This window comes from Eulemur rufifrons, chromosome 19, assembly GCF_041146395.1.
Source record: "Eulemur rufifrons isolate Redbay chromosome 19, OSU_ERuf_1, whole genome shotgun sequence".
Taxonomy (NCBI): domain Eukaryota; kingdom Metazoa; phylum Chordata; class Mammalia; order Primates; family Lemuridae; genus Eulemur; species Eulemur rufifrons.
In genome coordinates this window covers 85,176,063-85,192,636 of record NC_091001.1, presented here as the reverse complement: position 1 = coordinate 85,192,636, position 16,574 = coordinate 85,176,063, and the positions used below count along the sequence as shown (strand labels likewise).

At 37.5% G+C, this 16,574-nt stretch overlaps 1 protein-coding gene across 16 annotated transcripts in view; it reads right to left on the bottom strand.

Annotated features, from left to right (window-relative positions):
• The window catches only part of SLC8A1 (solute carrier family 8 member A1), a 293,109-nt gene that overhangs the window by 49,363 nt on the left and 227,172 nt on the right, over window positions 1-16,574 (bottom strand). Inside the window, exons 2-6 of one of the 16 annotated variants that reach the window (XM_069493976.1) lie at window positions 12,098-12,204; window positions 8,475-8,495; window positions 8,041-8,058; window positions 7,919-7,933; window positions 3,746-3,814 (exon numbers count right to left, since the gene is read on the bottom strand). In XM_069493976.1, coding sequence (XP_069350077.1) covers window positions 3,746-3,814; window positions 7,919-7,933; window positions 8,041-8,058; window positions 8,475-8,495; window positions 12,098-12,204 — 230 coding nt within the window. Of the gene's footprint in view, window positions 1-3,672; window positions 3,686-3,745; window positions 3,815-7,918; window positions 7,934-8,040; window positions 8,059-8,474; window positions 8,496-9,544; window positions 9,565-10,384; window positions 10,395-11,393; window positions 11,419-11,443; window positions 11,550-12,065; window positions 12,205-16,574 lie in introns of all 16 variants that reach the window. The other 15 variants (XM_069493972.1, XM_069493974.1, XM_069493970.1 and 12 more) reach the window with 15 other exon arrangements.

Here is a 16,574-nt window from a genome sequence, read left to right as displayed (position 1 = left end):
AAATGAGCAATGTGGGTGACGTTAGACCAAGATGGATAATGATGAGCTGAAAGCTGTAGTGCAAGTGGATCCATCTCAACCGATGCGTGAATTAGCAGCAAGGTTTGACATTACTATTCCAACAATATTGGACCATGTGAAACAAATCAGCAAGAAGCTGAATAGATGTCTTCTGCGTAAATTAAAGGAGCTTCAGAAGAGAAATTGTCTCGAAGCTTGCCTTTCTTTGCTGTCACGACATAAAGGCGAACCATTTCCACAACATACTGTTATATGTGATGAAAAATGGCTTCTTTTTGACAATCGCAAGGGTTCAGCACAATGATTGGATAAAGATGAAGTGCCAAAGCACAGTCCAAAACTGAATATTCATCAAAAAAAAGCTCATTGTGTCTGCCCAGTGGTCCAGTGCTGGGATTATCCACTGCAGCTTCATGAAACCTGGTCAATAGATTACAGCGGATGTCTGCTGCAACCAGCTGGATGAAATGATTAGAATGCTTGCCAGTAAGCAGCGAGACTGATCAATAGAGACAGGTCAATCCTCTTGCAAGATAACACTTGATCACATGTCACACAAACAATGCTGCTCAAACTATAGAGGCTGGACTTGGAAACTCTCTGTCATCTACCGTATTCACCAGACCCTGCACCAACTATCACTTCTTCCAGGCTTTGGACCACTTCTTGCAAGGAAAAATATTCAATTCTCAACAAGCTGTGGAAGATGCCTTTCTCAATTTCATTGCCACTCACTCTCTAGGCTTCTTTGCTGCTGGTGTAAACAAGCTACCATTAAGATGGCAAAACTGTCAATAGCTTAGGTGCATACTTTGATTAATTGTACTGCTTCTTATTTGAGACATAATAAGTTTATTATTATAAACTTTTGATTTGAAATTGGACATTTCATATTTAATGACCTAATAAATCATACTTTCTATTTATGAAAAATGGTACTAGTTTTCCTTGTGTTAGTGACTTAAAGTTTTCTTTTAAAAATAAATTTAGTGAGTAAAAACGAGGCAATTAAAAAAATTATATTAAGTGAATAATATACAACCAAAGCAAAAATTGTAAATGGGGTATGTGAATGATAAAAATTAAGGAAATACTGTCTTAATAGATTTCATACTAACATAAATAAAAGTGAGGTACCTTGTTTCTATCACTTGCTACACTTTTGTTCGAAACTGACTTGGATTTCTTAATAGCACACTTTTATCCCATTGTCTGTCCATCGGGAAAAGCCCTGCTATCAACATCTGTGTAGATTCTACTTATCTTTCAAAACCTTACCTCTTCTTGCATGAAATATCTCCTGGTTGATGATTAGGGATTTAGGAACTACCACTCTAACCTTAAATTAATTCCTTAATATTCAATGTGTGTATTGAACATGGATACTCTCATATTCTGTTTTTATTTTTAATAAATTACCTTGACATACTAATGTCCAGCATGTAAACTTGCTGAGATATTAATAGAATAGTATGTCTCCTTGCACTTGGAACTACTGTGGTATCTCCCAGGGCCTGTTACAAGGTATGGAATGTAATAGTAGGTGCTTGGTATTTGTTGTGTGACTCTTCACCTCATTGTTAGCAAAGCCTCTTATTTGCTCTCTCTATAAAAAAGGACCCTGTATTTATTGAGCACATGTCTACACCATGTCAGCAGAGCCAAAGACCTCTTCTGCCACCCTCTGCCTTCCAGCAGGAGGAGCTCACAGTCTAATGGGAGGAGAGGCATTTAGATGGACAATTTCTAGTACAACATCGTAAGGAATGAGGGACCAGGATAGGGGGAACAACTCACTCTGCATGAGTGAGTCAGGGAAGGCTTCAGGAAAGAGCAGCTATTTGAAATTGGCCTTGAAGAATGTATAAAAGTTCACCAGGAGAAGGTGATGGTAAGGATGGCTAGGAGGTGGTGGGGTAAGTGCATTCCAGGCTGAGAGAAGTCAAAGTACGATGGCACAGAGTCATGGAAGGGGCAGTGCTATTTTTACTTTACAAGTATCATGAACTTATATGTGACTGAGAGATAGCAGCTGGACAGATCCTATTATTGTTCTACAATGATACTGACAAATTAGCATTTACGGTCTAGATTTTTGACACTGGCAAAAATGAGAGCTGAGTCTATTTTTTAAAAAATGTCCTCTCTTTAGATACCTTTTACTGAATAGGGAAATGGTTTAACAGCATTTTTAAAATTTTGATCATTTACTATGTTTGTTTCCTTTTCACTGTGAGCATGGCATCCAACATAGGTCATTTTTACTATGGTCAAGGTCAGTTTTATTTCCTTACTTACGCAGAGTGACAACATGCTGTTGTTTTACTTTTGTTTCTCACATGGAGAAAATTAATTTTATCTCTCTCTATGTGTGTGTGTATAGATGACTACTTTTAAAACTTGGCATACTTTATTGAGAAGTTAGAAATAAATTACATAACATCAGAGTCTTAACCAACCAAAACAATTTAAAGATCAAATGTATAATTAACAGCCACTGTTAAAATCAATATTGACAGGACATAAAACAATCCTGCAATAAAATCCCTAGTGGGGAATCACTCTTCTCCTGAGTAATTGATTTTGCAAACAGCAACAAATGATAAAAGCTAACAGGTACCTGGAGTCTGGGAAAAAAGTGGAATTTTGAAAAAGCTGCTTCTAATGAACTCTGGTTCAAGCTGCATTTAAAAGCCTCACTGTGAGAGATGAAGGGCTGAGAGTGGGAATCCCTATTAGAAAACAACACACCACAGGGGCGATCTCGTTATTGAGACCTGTATCTGAGGAGCTCCTGTTGGTATTCTTTAATGTGGTCACAATTTTTAATCCCAATGAACCATGTAGAATTTGGAAAAGGGTACATGGCCAGCTGTGGGATAATTTGCTCAAGAGTCTTTTAATCCTTCACTCAGAACTGTGCTGACAAGTCTGAAAGCAGAGATCCCTGCACCTGGAGGGCCTCTCTGATTGGGGCCTAAGGAAACTGGTACTTTTATTTCCATGAGGAATATTCTGGAACGACTCCATAGTCAGGGCAGGGTGTCATGATTATTGAACAGGGGTGTGGGATGTGAGGATGAGGAAAGTCTTACTGGGTCAGGCAGAGTGTTTTCTCCTGCCATGGCCAGGGGTGGGTGATAGTGAAGATTAGAGAGCAAATATCCCTGTCCTCCTCCAGAGATTTAGTGCTGTCAGATGACAGCAGGCTCTAGAACTATACTAGATCTGGGATAGTTGTGTAATCCTCTAGTCACCCTGTCAATGTTCCTTTAATTCTCCTATGGAGAAACCCCAGAGATGTACAATCACCTAAAAGTATCTAGTTGACACCACGTTGCCTGGAGGCAGGACAGGCAGGCTCTGGGAAGAAATACAGCTCAGCTTTTAAAGAAACTTCATTATACTTGGGATGAAAAACTCATGTGTGAGAAGACACATTTGCAAGAAATCTGGAATGTATTGAAACTCGAGAGGGGGAAGCCATTGGATCAATTTTCTCTTTAAGTCCATGCAACCCCCTCCCTCCACAATGCCTCCTGTTCTGCCCTGATGTGGTTGTGTTGTGTTGCAATCCACCACACCCCCAGCTGCCAGAGAAGTCACACCGTTATTTAGCAATGTTTCAGAGGAGATGGAGCTAAAATGTACGTCTGTACTGTCTCTTAAGAGCCAAAGAACACGTGAAGACTGTGAGTTTCAAGGGCCATGATGCAATGAGTACCTGCAAAGGTGATTATAGTAGAGGGAATCGGATGTTCTCTAGCGTGAACTTTCCTGAAGACAGGTTGGCCTAGCAAAAGGACAGGAAGAAAATCAGCAGAATGGATTGCACTGGTTTGCTATCAGAGCTTTGTGGGATTAGTAAAGTAAACATCACACCCAGATGCACACATGGCAAGCAATGTTAGTTTGAGGATTAAGTGGTCATAGGTCACCCCTACATAGGTCACAGAAGGGACCAAGAGATGGGGCAGGTGTTCCATGAACCAAACCAGACTATGTTAATGAACCACATGTCTTATGGTAGGAGGTACAGCCACATTCCTTCAGGTGTGCCAAATAAAGTATCCAGGTCCTTTAAGTCACTGCTTCCAGAGGCATCATGGAACAACAGAAAGCACTTAGTGTAGTGACAGGTGTCCTGGTTTTGAAGCCTATTAATGCCAAGATTATAGCCTTGAGTAGGCTATTTCTCTAGTTTTTCCACATGTAAAATGAGGATTACAGAACCTGTTCTATGTCATAGGTTTGTTTGAGGGTCAAATAACATAACAGCTGGGAACATGCTTACTACATTTATTTCCTGGGAAGTCTGAAGGGGAGAATGGTAAATACACTTGCAGGTTTTGTAAGCCATCATCACAACTGTTCGGATTAACCAGGCCTAGGGTTTCATTGATCTGCCAGTTTAGTTGACGTCCAGCTTCACTTGCTGTTTGCTTCTACCAGGAGCTACCCATTCCTGGCCTGGGAATAATGGAACTTGGGACTCAGTGCCAACTCTTTCATATGTGTAAACTTGGACAAAGCCTTTCTCCTCTGAGTCTCAGTTTCCCCAATTGTAAAGTGAAGTTGAACCTGAAGGGGCTTTGTTCCTCTAATCTATGTTTTCAGCTCTCAGAATTGTTATAGTTTGGATTCCTTAAAAAGCCATGGGCCTTATGAAGTCTATTACATGATGAACATAATATGATTGGAGGAGTAATAGTAAAGATGTATATTGACTGATATATAATTTTAATTAATTAGGGAACTCTATAGCTGCATGTCTCAGAAATTTTGGGGATCAAACATATCATTTCCTCTCCATATTAAGGTAGAATACTTAATTTATTAAAATATCCATTTATTTTATTTTACTTTTTTACAGACAGGGTCTCACTCATCACCCAGGCTGGAATAAAGTGGTGTGATCACAGCTCACTGTAGCCTGGAACTCCAAAATATTTTATTTTTTTGTAGAGTCAGGGTCTCACTATGTTACCAGGCTGGTCTTGAACTCCTGGCCTCAAGTGATCCTTCCGCCTTGGCCTCCTAAATTGCTGGGTTTACAGGCATGAGCCACCATACCCAGCCAAAAACCATATTTACATGCTTTATTTTCCTTCTTTCAGGATCTCCTTTAGTTTTCATTTGGCTGGAATCCACAACAATGGGATTCATGAGACATATCTGGGTTTTGGACTGAAAAGGGGTTCAGTGTGTAATTTCATGATGCAGGTAAAAATAAAGGGGTTAGAGGGGGAGGGAATAGAACAGTACTGGGGAAAGAACCATCATCATATGGCCTTGGACTTAAAAACACAAGGCTTGGCTCTGAGTTCTTGGATGGGTGATCTGGGTTAGACTGATTAAGTCTTTGAACCTTCATTTCCTCCCTGTCTAAGTAAGGCCAATAAAGTCTTACTCCATAAGGTTGGTAATGAAATGATATAATGAATAAGAAGTCCTTTACAAACTCTAACGAGCTATAATATATAGGGCATTATCATGTCATATGACCGGAAGGTCAAGGGGAAATAAGATCATAGGTCCAAAGGGCCTTTCAATGAGGCAAGGTCTAGGAACAACCAATAAAGATTTGCAAATCCTGAAAGCACCTTTAGAACTTAATGTCCATTACTAATGAGACTTTGAAATACTGGCCTTAGACTGTGGATCAAATGGCTTATCCTGCTTCAAATTTAGATTTTCACACTCAGCTGCACAAGCCCATGTAAATTAAAGCTGCAGGCAAAGTCCAAGGGCTAGATTAATTTTCTGCTGTCCCTGCATCTCAAAGCCTTGACTTCAAAGCCTCAAACTGACTTCAAAGAAAAACTCTTTAGGGCTTTCAAAGCTGCTTTTCACTCTGCAGACCTAAGTTTTAGAGGTGGATCCTGGGCATTCTAGCTTGATTCAGGAGAAGGGTCTAGTAAAGTGAGACAGCTTCTCGGAAAGGAGAAATGGACAGGCCAATGTAGAAATTTCTAGAGAGTTCTGGACCATTCTCTTGTTTCTAACTGCATCAATTTCAAGTCTTGGGAAGATGTGGTAACAATAGAAAAACTGCTATTTCAGATTAAAGTTTCAGTCCTAAGGAAGAACTTAATGAATTATACGAAATGACAGAAAACTTTAGGGGAAGTGATTCTGTCATCTTTGATGCAAGATATATAGTCAAGGTAGGAAATGTTGGAAATTGTTGGACAGATACTATAGAACTTGATATGAAGAATTTCTGAGAAAAAAAAACTAAAATCCCATTACCTGAGATACTAAAAGGGAAGATAATTCAAGTGACACAGAAGGAAGGCCCTAAAAACAAATTCTGGACATATCCAACGATAAAGAAGATAGAAAGATATCCAAACCCATCAATGCATTTTAACAAGGCATTCTATAGCCAAATATTTTTCATGAAGGCTTCATTATCAGGCTGCATAGGACTAGATAGCATACTACTTCTACAATGGTTGACTTTAAAATAATAATGACTTCACTGAGTCATGAAGGCTGGCTTGCCAAGTTTCAGCTTTTCTCAAGGATAACTAATTCATCCTTAGGCGACAGAATCAGAATATTTATAAGACTTCAATGAGTTAAAATGATGGAATAACAAAAAGAAAATAAAAATTAAAAAAAATGTAAATTCCTGCACTTGTGTTAAAAAATAAACTTCTGTAGTGCAGAATTGGGGAGACAAGACCAGAGAGAGCTTCAGATATATCAGATTTTAAAAATCCAATATGAGGACTTGTCCTGTTTAACAATTTCATCTTTTTTAATTTCTGTATCTCTGAAAGTCCATTAATCATTTTGTCATTAGATGCTGTGTCTGGAGAGAAGCAGTAGATAGCTAACAACCAATGTGAAATTGCCCATATTTAGAAAATTCCACTTTGGACAGAATCACGTTGGAACCACTTGCTCATGAGTTTACACTAACAGTGGTTTAAGTTAACCCCAACTCCTGCCATGGTATTTTCACTATTAGAAATTTTGGAAATTTTTTCTTCTAAATATTTTTGTTTGGATCTCAGATTTCAAAATTTTTATATCTGTACAATATATTGAAAAATTTTGATATTTGCACAATATATTGGTAAATGCCATGTAGGCCATTGGAGACATCTTCAACCTGCAGCTTCAGACAAATTGGAGCTACTGTTTAAACATTTTTTTCTCTCTCTAAATCTGCATAGATGACTCTGAAGGGGTGAGGAGACATTTACAGACAAAAGGGGGTGCTGTAAGGAAGTATCTGCCTTTCATACACAAGAAAATAGCTTTAGAGTTGTGCTAAATAATGCAATCAACACAAGCTGAGTACTATCCTGTAGTTCAGGGTTTTACACTATTGTATTGGCATTTTGAGTTTTTATAGAACACACTGTAATAGACTTCAAGTGGTAGAAATATTACTCGTTACCATGTTATTAATACTAAAACCTAAGTCCCCAAAGAGCGGCTTGGACTGGTGTGGTGGGATGAAGGGAAGAGACTACTCTGTCTTCTCCCAACATGGCATGATCTATTATTAGGATCCTAAGTTTGGGCCACACAGTAGTTTTGGATGTCAGCTCCTATGTTTCTTTGAGGCCAGCAATTGTGTCTTAATTACTCTGGTACTCTCTGGAGCATCTATCATGGCACTGAGCATCACTGGTGTTACATGAACATTTGTAAATTGACCAGTGTTAAAATGTGAACAATTATAGTTTCACCATATGAATTGCTCATCAATAAACACAACACACACGTTGTTAACTTGTAAATGTTAAATGTGTAAAACCAGCAAGAGCACACCATTGCTGCAGTTAAACGTTAATGCAGATTATATAAGATGTTTGTTTGGTTTGAGTTTTTAGGGTATTTGGGGAAAATAAAGAAACATTTTTAAAAAAAGTCTTACCATACAGGTATTTTCCTTCATTAAAAGCAAATAAAAATGAGAAATTATTTTTAAAATGAAATAACATATGGCGAGAACAGACAGTAAAAATAAAATTAGCATTAGACTTTAAAAATTCATACCTGTTATTGTGAAGCCACCTAAAAAAGAAAAAAACAAATAATTGTTACAATTTAACTTACACTCTAAATAACCAGTGACATCAGACACCCACCCACAGTACAAAAGCTTGCCAAACTAGATTTACAATTAAGAAGAATAGGAAAGCATCCATTCATGACCAAATCACTAATCATTCTTTCAAGATTATGGGATTTAGTGCACAAACAATTCTTGTGCATACCTAAGAAATCACTGATTTTTTAAAAGCTTATACGAAATTAAAAATGTAATATAAACAATTTAACCTTAGTAAAAATGAGCCCAATGGCCCTCAACAACAATCTTGCTAGCAAATCAATAGAAATAAAAGTCAGAGAGCTATATTATATCACCTGACAGAAATGGAAAATAACCTAGAAAAATGGAAAGGAAATGCAAGAAATGAAATGCTTACCAAGCTCATTCAATAACAGGGCTGTGAAGGAAACAGACAAAGACAAACACAGAATAAGAGACCAGATGAATAATGAAAGTAAGAGGAATATCAGCAGAAAGAAATCCAGGCAGATCTGATTAGAGCGGTAGGGAGGCACTGCTAAAAAATTTGGTGCACCCCAAGGAAATGTGGCATTGGGAATATTTCAAAATAAAAAATTCCTACAGTTATTTCTGCAAATATGTGTGATTTAATACATAAATATATTTGTATATATGGAACCTTGTATATCATCTCTTTATATTTATTTATTTATTTATTTATTTTTTTTTTGAGACAGAGTCTCACTCTGTTGCCCAGGCTAGAGTGAGTGCCGTGGCGTCAGCCTAGCTCACAGCAACCTCAAACTCCTGGGCTTAAGCGATCCTCCTGTCTCAGCCTCCCGAGTAGCTGGGACTACAGGCATGCACCACCATGCCCGGCTAATTTTTTCTATATATATTTTTAGCTGTCCATATAATTTCTTTCTATTTTTAGTAGAGATGGGGTCTCGCTCTTGCTCAGGCTGGTCTCGAACTCCTGAGCTCAAACGATCCGCCCACCTCGGCCTCCCAGAGTGCTAGGATTACAGGCGTGAGCCACCGCGCCCGGCCCATCTCTTTATATTTAATGAGACATTTCTACTATGTATGTTTATACGTGGTGTATATATCTAATTTACCAGTAGATACAATACAGTTTATCAGCAGAAACATTGTATGAAATTAATTCTCAACTTGATTTGAGTGAGTCTTCTGCTTTAAATATTGCCTAGATTTAGTCGATCTAACATACAGAAGTCTTAAATCACCCAGGATCTTAGATATGGTGCATTTTATTCAATGAGATCTGGTGAAACATCCTGGGGAATTCTATTTTGGCTGCCCTGCATGGAAGGGGACTTTGACCCAAGGTAAAGCTCTCTCTCTCTCTGAGCATTCTATTTGGATGATCTTTTGGCCACCAAGAATTTATGTTTTTTAAATCCTTAAAGTTTAATAGTTCCAGGAATGCATGCTTATTTGTGTCCTTATCTGTGATTTCTACACATTATTAGATAACAAGAATCCTTCTAGTGGACATATAATTCCATAAAACTGTCAGGAGAGGAGAGCCAGGGAGATGTACATAATTTGTCTCTCAGTTTATGTGCTTTAAACCCAGACTGTAGCATTTTAGTAAAAGCAACCTGGCTAAATGTATCCAATAAATTACTTCCTGAGTTGTAGATGGGAATGTTACAATTACTTTTTTAGGCCTAGTTTTCTTTCTAATGATAAAGCAGCGTTAAAGGATACTTTCCAAAATGAGTCAGTAATTTACTTATAGTGACAAGAATCTACTTGGTGGGTATGAAACTAGACAGCGCTATTAAGGAATTTTAATTTATTGGTTACATGAGGGCATACTTTACTAAAACGACAAATGAAAGAGCTGTATCCAAGATGCTCTTCCATGAGTTAAGAGGAATACATTTAGAAGTAAGTGCTTTTTTCTGTATGTTAATGAGACATTTTGATCCCATCTTTCTGAGAAATCAGTGCAATTTTCTGGTCTCTTTTCCTTCTGTCTACTATCTATGGAGCATATTAAACAGGCTGCATTAAAATGGGTTCCAAGTGCTCCTTTCTCCATCACGCTAAAGGCTCTTGTTGTCATTTTGAAGTTGAGTAAGTCAGGGACACATGCTTTTTTTTTGATCCTCTGACGGATTATGAGGTCAGTGAGTTCTCATAAATGTGGGATTAAATTCTCCCAAATATTGGATCTATATAGGAATTTGTACTATATATTTTATTTTTCCACCCTACATATAAAAGTGCAAATTTCATTCAAAGTGGTCCATGTCATCATCTCCTATACTGCTTTCACCAATTGTAGGTATGCACTTAGTAAAAGCTATTAACATGTGGTATGCTCATTTTACATATGTAAACAGGATTCCTTTTAAAATGGCCACTATTAGAAGATAATTGTAGGAAGTTCTAGTAATAATTTGGAAGAAAAATCATCTGTAAAGATGATAAAAATTCCTGTTCTGCCTAAATAAATATAGGCCATATAAAATAGATAGGAAATTAAAGATAGGAAGGAAAATTGGCTTCTTTCTTCTAATATTTTCTAAAAGTATAAGCATAAATCAACAAAATCTAGTTATGAGGCTGCTGCTTTTATTTTTTTCATTTCATTGTGCATGTTAAAAATTTATTAATTCTATAAGGATCAAAAGATTTTGGAGCGTAAGGCTGGATGGACCTTCAGTAAGGGTTACATTCTTACTGAAGGGTCATGTCCTTCTGACTAAAGAAAGTTGATAACGGCTGTGGTTTTGGATTTATAGAACCTTTTAAATGCCATGTTTGATGATATAAAAAACATCATATCAAAATGAGAATATTGATAACTACCTGTTCAGGATTTTTATTCTTATTAATTTTTTAACTGGGTTCTCTAAAGAAGCCTAATTATTGAATGCTTTTGAAATTCTTTATTAGTTGCCATTAGACTCATCTCCTACTGATAATTAGTATTAAGTAGATTTTTTTTTTCCTTCCAACTTTACTGGTATATGCTTGAAAAGGTATTAAGTAGTCTTTATCACTAACATCTTAGGGGAGATTTAACAATTGTAGCAACATTTTAGAATGAACCCTAAGGAATGAAAAACTAAACACATTCTTTGATATCTTCATTTCTGAATTACAAAATGTCTTTCCAGTATTATTAAATCCGGTTGCAGTCAAGGTTAGTTGGCATTTTCCAAAGAGAACGGGCATTGCCTGGTGCAATTGTGAGTTAGGGGAGGGAAATGAAAAGGCTAAAGCTTCAAAGGCAATGAAGTATAGTACTTGGAAGCTGAGGAAGAGGAGAGAGTTAAGTGTGAGAGTAGGGAGACACGGAGAGAGAAGAGTACAATTTCTCGCTGGTATGTCTTTGTATACTCTCACACCTTTCATTCCTCTTCTTATCCATTTTGGTTCCTCAAGCACAAGGGAGAAACTGCACTCTTTCTCATATTCCTCATGGTCAAATATTCTAATGGTAATGATCTTCCTGTGGGAACACAAGACAAAGGCAAAACAAATGGTTGGAGTCACACGCTCATGCTCTTGGTGTCCACCAAGCTGAATGTTACTGTGATGTTATGGAGGGAGAACTGGCAGCACATGGACCTCCTGAAGTATGTAAAAGGGCATCTTGGGTACTCTCGGCTGGCCCCCATTAAGTTTGCTTTGCTAATTTACCACTTGCACAAATTCTTCCTGCTTTGGTTAGTACTCAGTAGGTACCCCAAATTAGGAAGATAAATAAAAAAGTTGGCATCATTTTGGCATTGCATGGCATCTGCACCAACTTTTCCAGAAATGGAAGTTTGATTGACCGCCCTGAAAATTAACCTCTCAGACTCTGATATGCGGAGTGGCCCAAACCGGCCAATGTAGCTACAGGTCTGCCTGCCGTGGCGCAGCGTGAGATCTATGCCCTGTTACATAGGCGGAGGGATGTGTGCGTTGTAAGTCATGTTCTGAAGAGTGCAGGCTTCCAGGGGTGGCACAGGCCAGCTGAAGCTGTTGGGCTCAGCCCCGGAGCAGCTCCCCCACCTTTCTTCTCACTCATCTCCACCAGGCGGGGCTCTCCAATCTCAAGGAAGAAGGTCTTGTTTTTCTCATACTCCTCATCATCAATTACCTTGACAGATATTGTTTTGCTGAAACAGAGAAGAATAGAAATTGACGAACAAGGGGAATAGGAAAGAGAAGAGAAGGAACATAGACAAGAGGATAGCAAGGTTAACAAGTGGCACTTCCAGACAAACAGCAATTGAGAAACTTCTGTACTGTGAGTTTTTTTCTTCAAGAATGGGTATCAGATAGGTCTGAAAGGTTGGAGAGGTCATCCAGTGCATAGCTCCCCTGCCCAGGGCCATCGGATTATTTTGGGCAAAATACAGCACTCAGTACTAATAGGTTTATCACCATCATGAGAAGGAAAAGCAGAAAAACACAGATCACAATAAGAAGAGAAAAATATATTTATTTAGTGAATGCCTTCATCAGCAGATTGTCTAAGCTGTGCCCTGGAATTCACTCTTTTAGAACACATCAATAAATCGTATCAAAACGTTAGTGGAGGTTACCTCTGAGTGACTGGCTTATGGGTTATTTTTTCTTTCATTGTGATTTACTATATTTCCAAATGTAATATTTTTATCATGAAATTTTACTAAAGTAATAAATGTATACAAACATCACAAAAGAAAATATAAAGTCTTTTATCTTACCCCACCCAGTGTCCTAGAATCAAACTCTTGCTCAGGTTAGTCAGGTTTTCTTGCTGGGCCACAACAGGAAGTTGTTCATGTTTTGTTTGCCTTTCTAAAGACGGAAGCTGTGGCCTCTCAACAGCTGTTTTGAAAGTGAGGTGGCGGCAGGTGGGAGTCATGATGTTGTGGTTATTTTCATCTCTCCCAAAATTTAGTTTTAACTTTCACTAAATATGCCATTTACACTACTTTCAAAGTCTACCGATACAACAAAGTATTCCGATAAGAATTCTTCCCATAATCTAAACTCCAGTACTTCTTGCCCTATGATCCTATGGCTGTGAGTGATTGACAGGCAGGTAGGACAAATGCAAATATTATGCAAATTCCAACTTTCTGTGAGCATCCTTGATGACTCTGAGAATAAATCAATCTAATGTTACCTAAATTAATAAGGGCTTAAACATTTCATATATTACAACTTGCTCCCCCTAGACACTGATTTGTCCTTGAAATTTTTTTTCAATAACATTGGCCAAGAACATTTCTGATTAAAATTTTTGAAACAATCAGTTTGTCTAGACACAAAGTTTTAATGGCATACCATAGAGAGTCTTTAAGTTTGGTGGAGTTTTCTAGGTCTTCTGGAAGGAAGTTGGTTTATAATTTTGTTTCTATTTTATTGATCAAAGCCATCAAGTTTCATTTAGACCTACACATGCTAAAGACCATTAGTTTTCTTTCTTAGTGTTGAGGGAGGCATAGATAGAAGTTGCTTTTAATTCTCTGAATTTCCCATCCATTAATGCCAAATGCTTAAGACTTGCTTCCTTGGCTTAGCATTGTAGAAGTGAGACCAAGTGATTGGTTCTGGTCCCTTGAGGCCCCATAAGTACTCTCTGTTCCTCAGCTAAAGAAAATCCCTGCATGAAGCTCACATCCCAATTTCTCACTCCTAAGAAGTTGGAGTTCGTGAAACTACCTTTTCTATTTCAGCTCTGTCCTTAAAGACTGAAATACTTATTTTTGCTGAGCATTTTAGCTATAAATGACAAAAGTAACAATCATTTTTTAGAGTAGCTAGATATTTACAAAACTACCAACAGTATGCAAAAGTCCAGTTACATGTATGCCATGAACAGTTCTTTTCTAACTTTTAGAGCTATGCTTTTGGAATTCACATATTTTTTTTAGTATAAAAAATTAGCCTGCCCTGAATAAGCTGGGATATTAAATTATTTCCCAATTTCCCAAAAATACAAAATATCAGGGAAAGCGTAAGAGGACAGATGTAAAGAATGATGATATTTGGACTTTTTATTTCAGAACTGAATTTGATGTTGTAAGATACATCTATCTTATATAAAATATCTATATAAGACATAAACTCTTCTATGGATCAAATTTAACCTACAAAAACCTACCAAATGTCTCTTCTCTTTGTCATCAAAACTCAGGCATTTTAGGTATTTAATTGCCACCTTACAGTATTGCAACCTTAAACTATAGTTGTACATTTCTACTAAAACAATCAGTACCATGCAACTAAGAGTGGGATAGTACTGATGGACACTGAAAGGGCTGTGCTACTGTCTGCCAGACCTCATGGCCCAGCATCCACTATCAAGGCACTTCATCGTAGGGTACATCAAACTGAAACCACTCCCACTGTGAGAGAGTCAGGTTGCAATGTTCTTGCTTGTGTTACTTACAAATATTTGATGTTATATTTCTTCATCTTGTATTCCTGACCCAGCCTGCATCTTATCACGTATTTTACTGGATTGTAGAAATAAAGAATCCACAGTGGGGATGGTGGAAGTCACCTTATTAATGCGGTGAGTGTTTGTGTAGGAAAGGCACCACTTTCATGCCCACAGAGCAGTATGACAACATATTCACATATAAATATAAACAAGCAAACAGCCTATTGTTTCTTATCTTTGGTGAATATCATAGATTGTAATCCTTTATTGTGGTAATAGCTTTATTTTCTATACTCTGGAGTAGCTTATGAGTGTGAGAAATATTGTTATACAGCCCCAGACAATTTGTATAATAAAATAAACATTTACCATTTATCATTAGAGAATCTCTATTCACTGGAAGCTCAATCCTTAGAAAATATTTAAGTATTGGATAACTGTGATACTAGAAATTTGAAGATGAAGAAAAAGAAAAAAGTACTTCTGTAGGTGCCTGGCAAAGACTTCTAAAATAGATGGAATTTGCATAATGGCATATCATTTAAAAATCATTAGTAATAGAATCAATAATGACCCTGACAGGAGAAGCCATTAAATTATATATTGATTTAACTCCTCTTGCACGGTAAAGCTATTAATAGGAAACTTGATTATTAAAGGACATTTCAGTGGGTCTAAAGTGGCAGGATGAAGTCAGTCCTTATGAATTAGCCCTTAAATCAACAGAGTCAAAAAGTAGAAAGGCATTGGTAATGTTCACCTCTTGTTTCAGAACAGAACTATTTCTCTTAGCAAAAGTAGCAAAGGTGAAATAAACCAATGTAATTTTTGAAGGAACATATCCTTGGGAGGCCTTCTCACTTTCTGGAGCCTAATGCATAGGAAAGCCACAGGGCTATGTCTTCCATCACGCGGGTTGTTACATGGCATGGGGTTGGCTTAGTGAAGACACCAGTTATTCTGACTTGATAATCAGCAAAAGCATGCCCTGTTCCTCATAGTTTTGCAGTAGATCCACAATCTCAAGGACTGAATGGACCTCGGGCGTTTTCCAGTCTGCCCCATTGCCACACCAATCCCATGTCGACAGGCCTTTTGCACTGTGGCAAGGACTCCATCTCCCTGAGCACACAGATCCATGCTGGCTGTTCTGTTTACCAAAGGAAGCAGTCAGATAGCTGCTGTCACTTCTCTAAATTGACAGGTTAACAAAAACAAGACTGAAAATATTGGGTAGATGTAGCCCTTCATCCAAACACAATTCTTGCATTATTATTGCACTGATAAGGAACAAACAGAAAAACTGGTGTCAAGCAATTTTCAACTACCACAATTATTATGAACAAGGTTAGGAGAACTCATTTTTTTTACAACTCTTTAAATGTGAACATCATACTATAAAATTGTATTTTCTGGAAATTAGCAAAGCAGTTACATATCTTATAACATTAAAATATTTCTCAATGTGGCCAAAATTTTTATGGAAGTACATTTTGGTTCCACTTCTTAAAAAAAAAAAAAAAAAAAAAATTGGTTAAGAAAGATCAATTTATTTAGTGGAAAAATACAGATCATCCCTTTTGATTTTTGCAGGGCCTTTCACATGATGATACCAAACCCCTACCTATACTTTACTTCTCTGTCTCTTTTTCTTATCTGATGGGTCACAAAAGACCCGAACACCTTCAAACAGACTAACAAGGAGTCCTATATCTGGTGGTGACTCAGGCAGACAGTCGGAAAGGAAAGAAAGGTGGCTTTATTAGTGATTGAAAAAGAAAGTCTCTTCAAAATATATTTTAGTCTCTCATTGTTAAGCTGAAGTGGTATCACAGTCTCTTTTTCAATATAAGCCTCATTTTGTCCTTCTGTGGGTTTTTTTCCCTCTAAGGCTGCCCTTGATGTTTGGGGGAAGATGAGAAAAAGATAAGTTGGAGGGTGAGAGAGAAGAGATTCCTGTCTAAATTCTCACATAAAAGATTTTAGTGAGGATTTCACATATTTAGATGCTGCAGTGACTTTCATTTTATTATATATTTAAAGATTCGCCCTCTCTTTAGGCATCATCAGAGGTCAATGGAATGATGGGCACTTTGCATTTCTTAATTC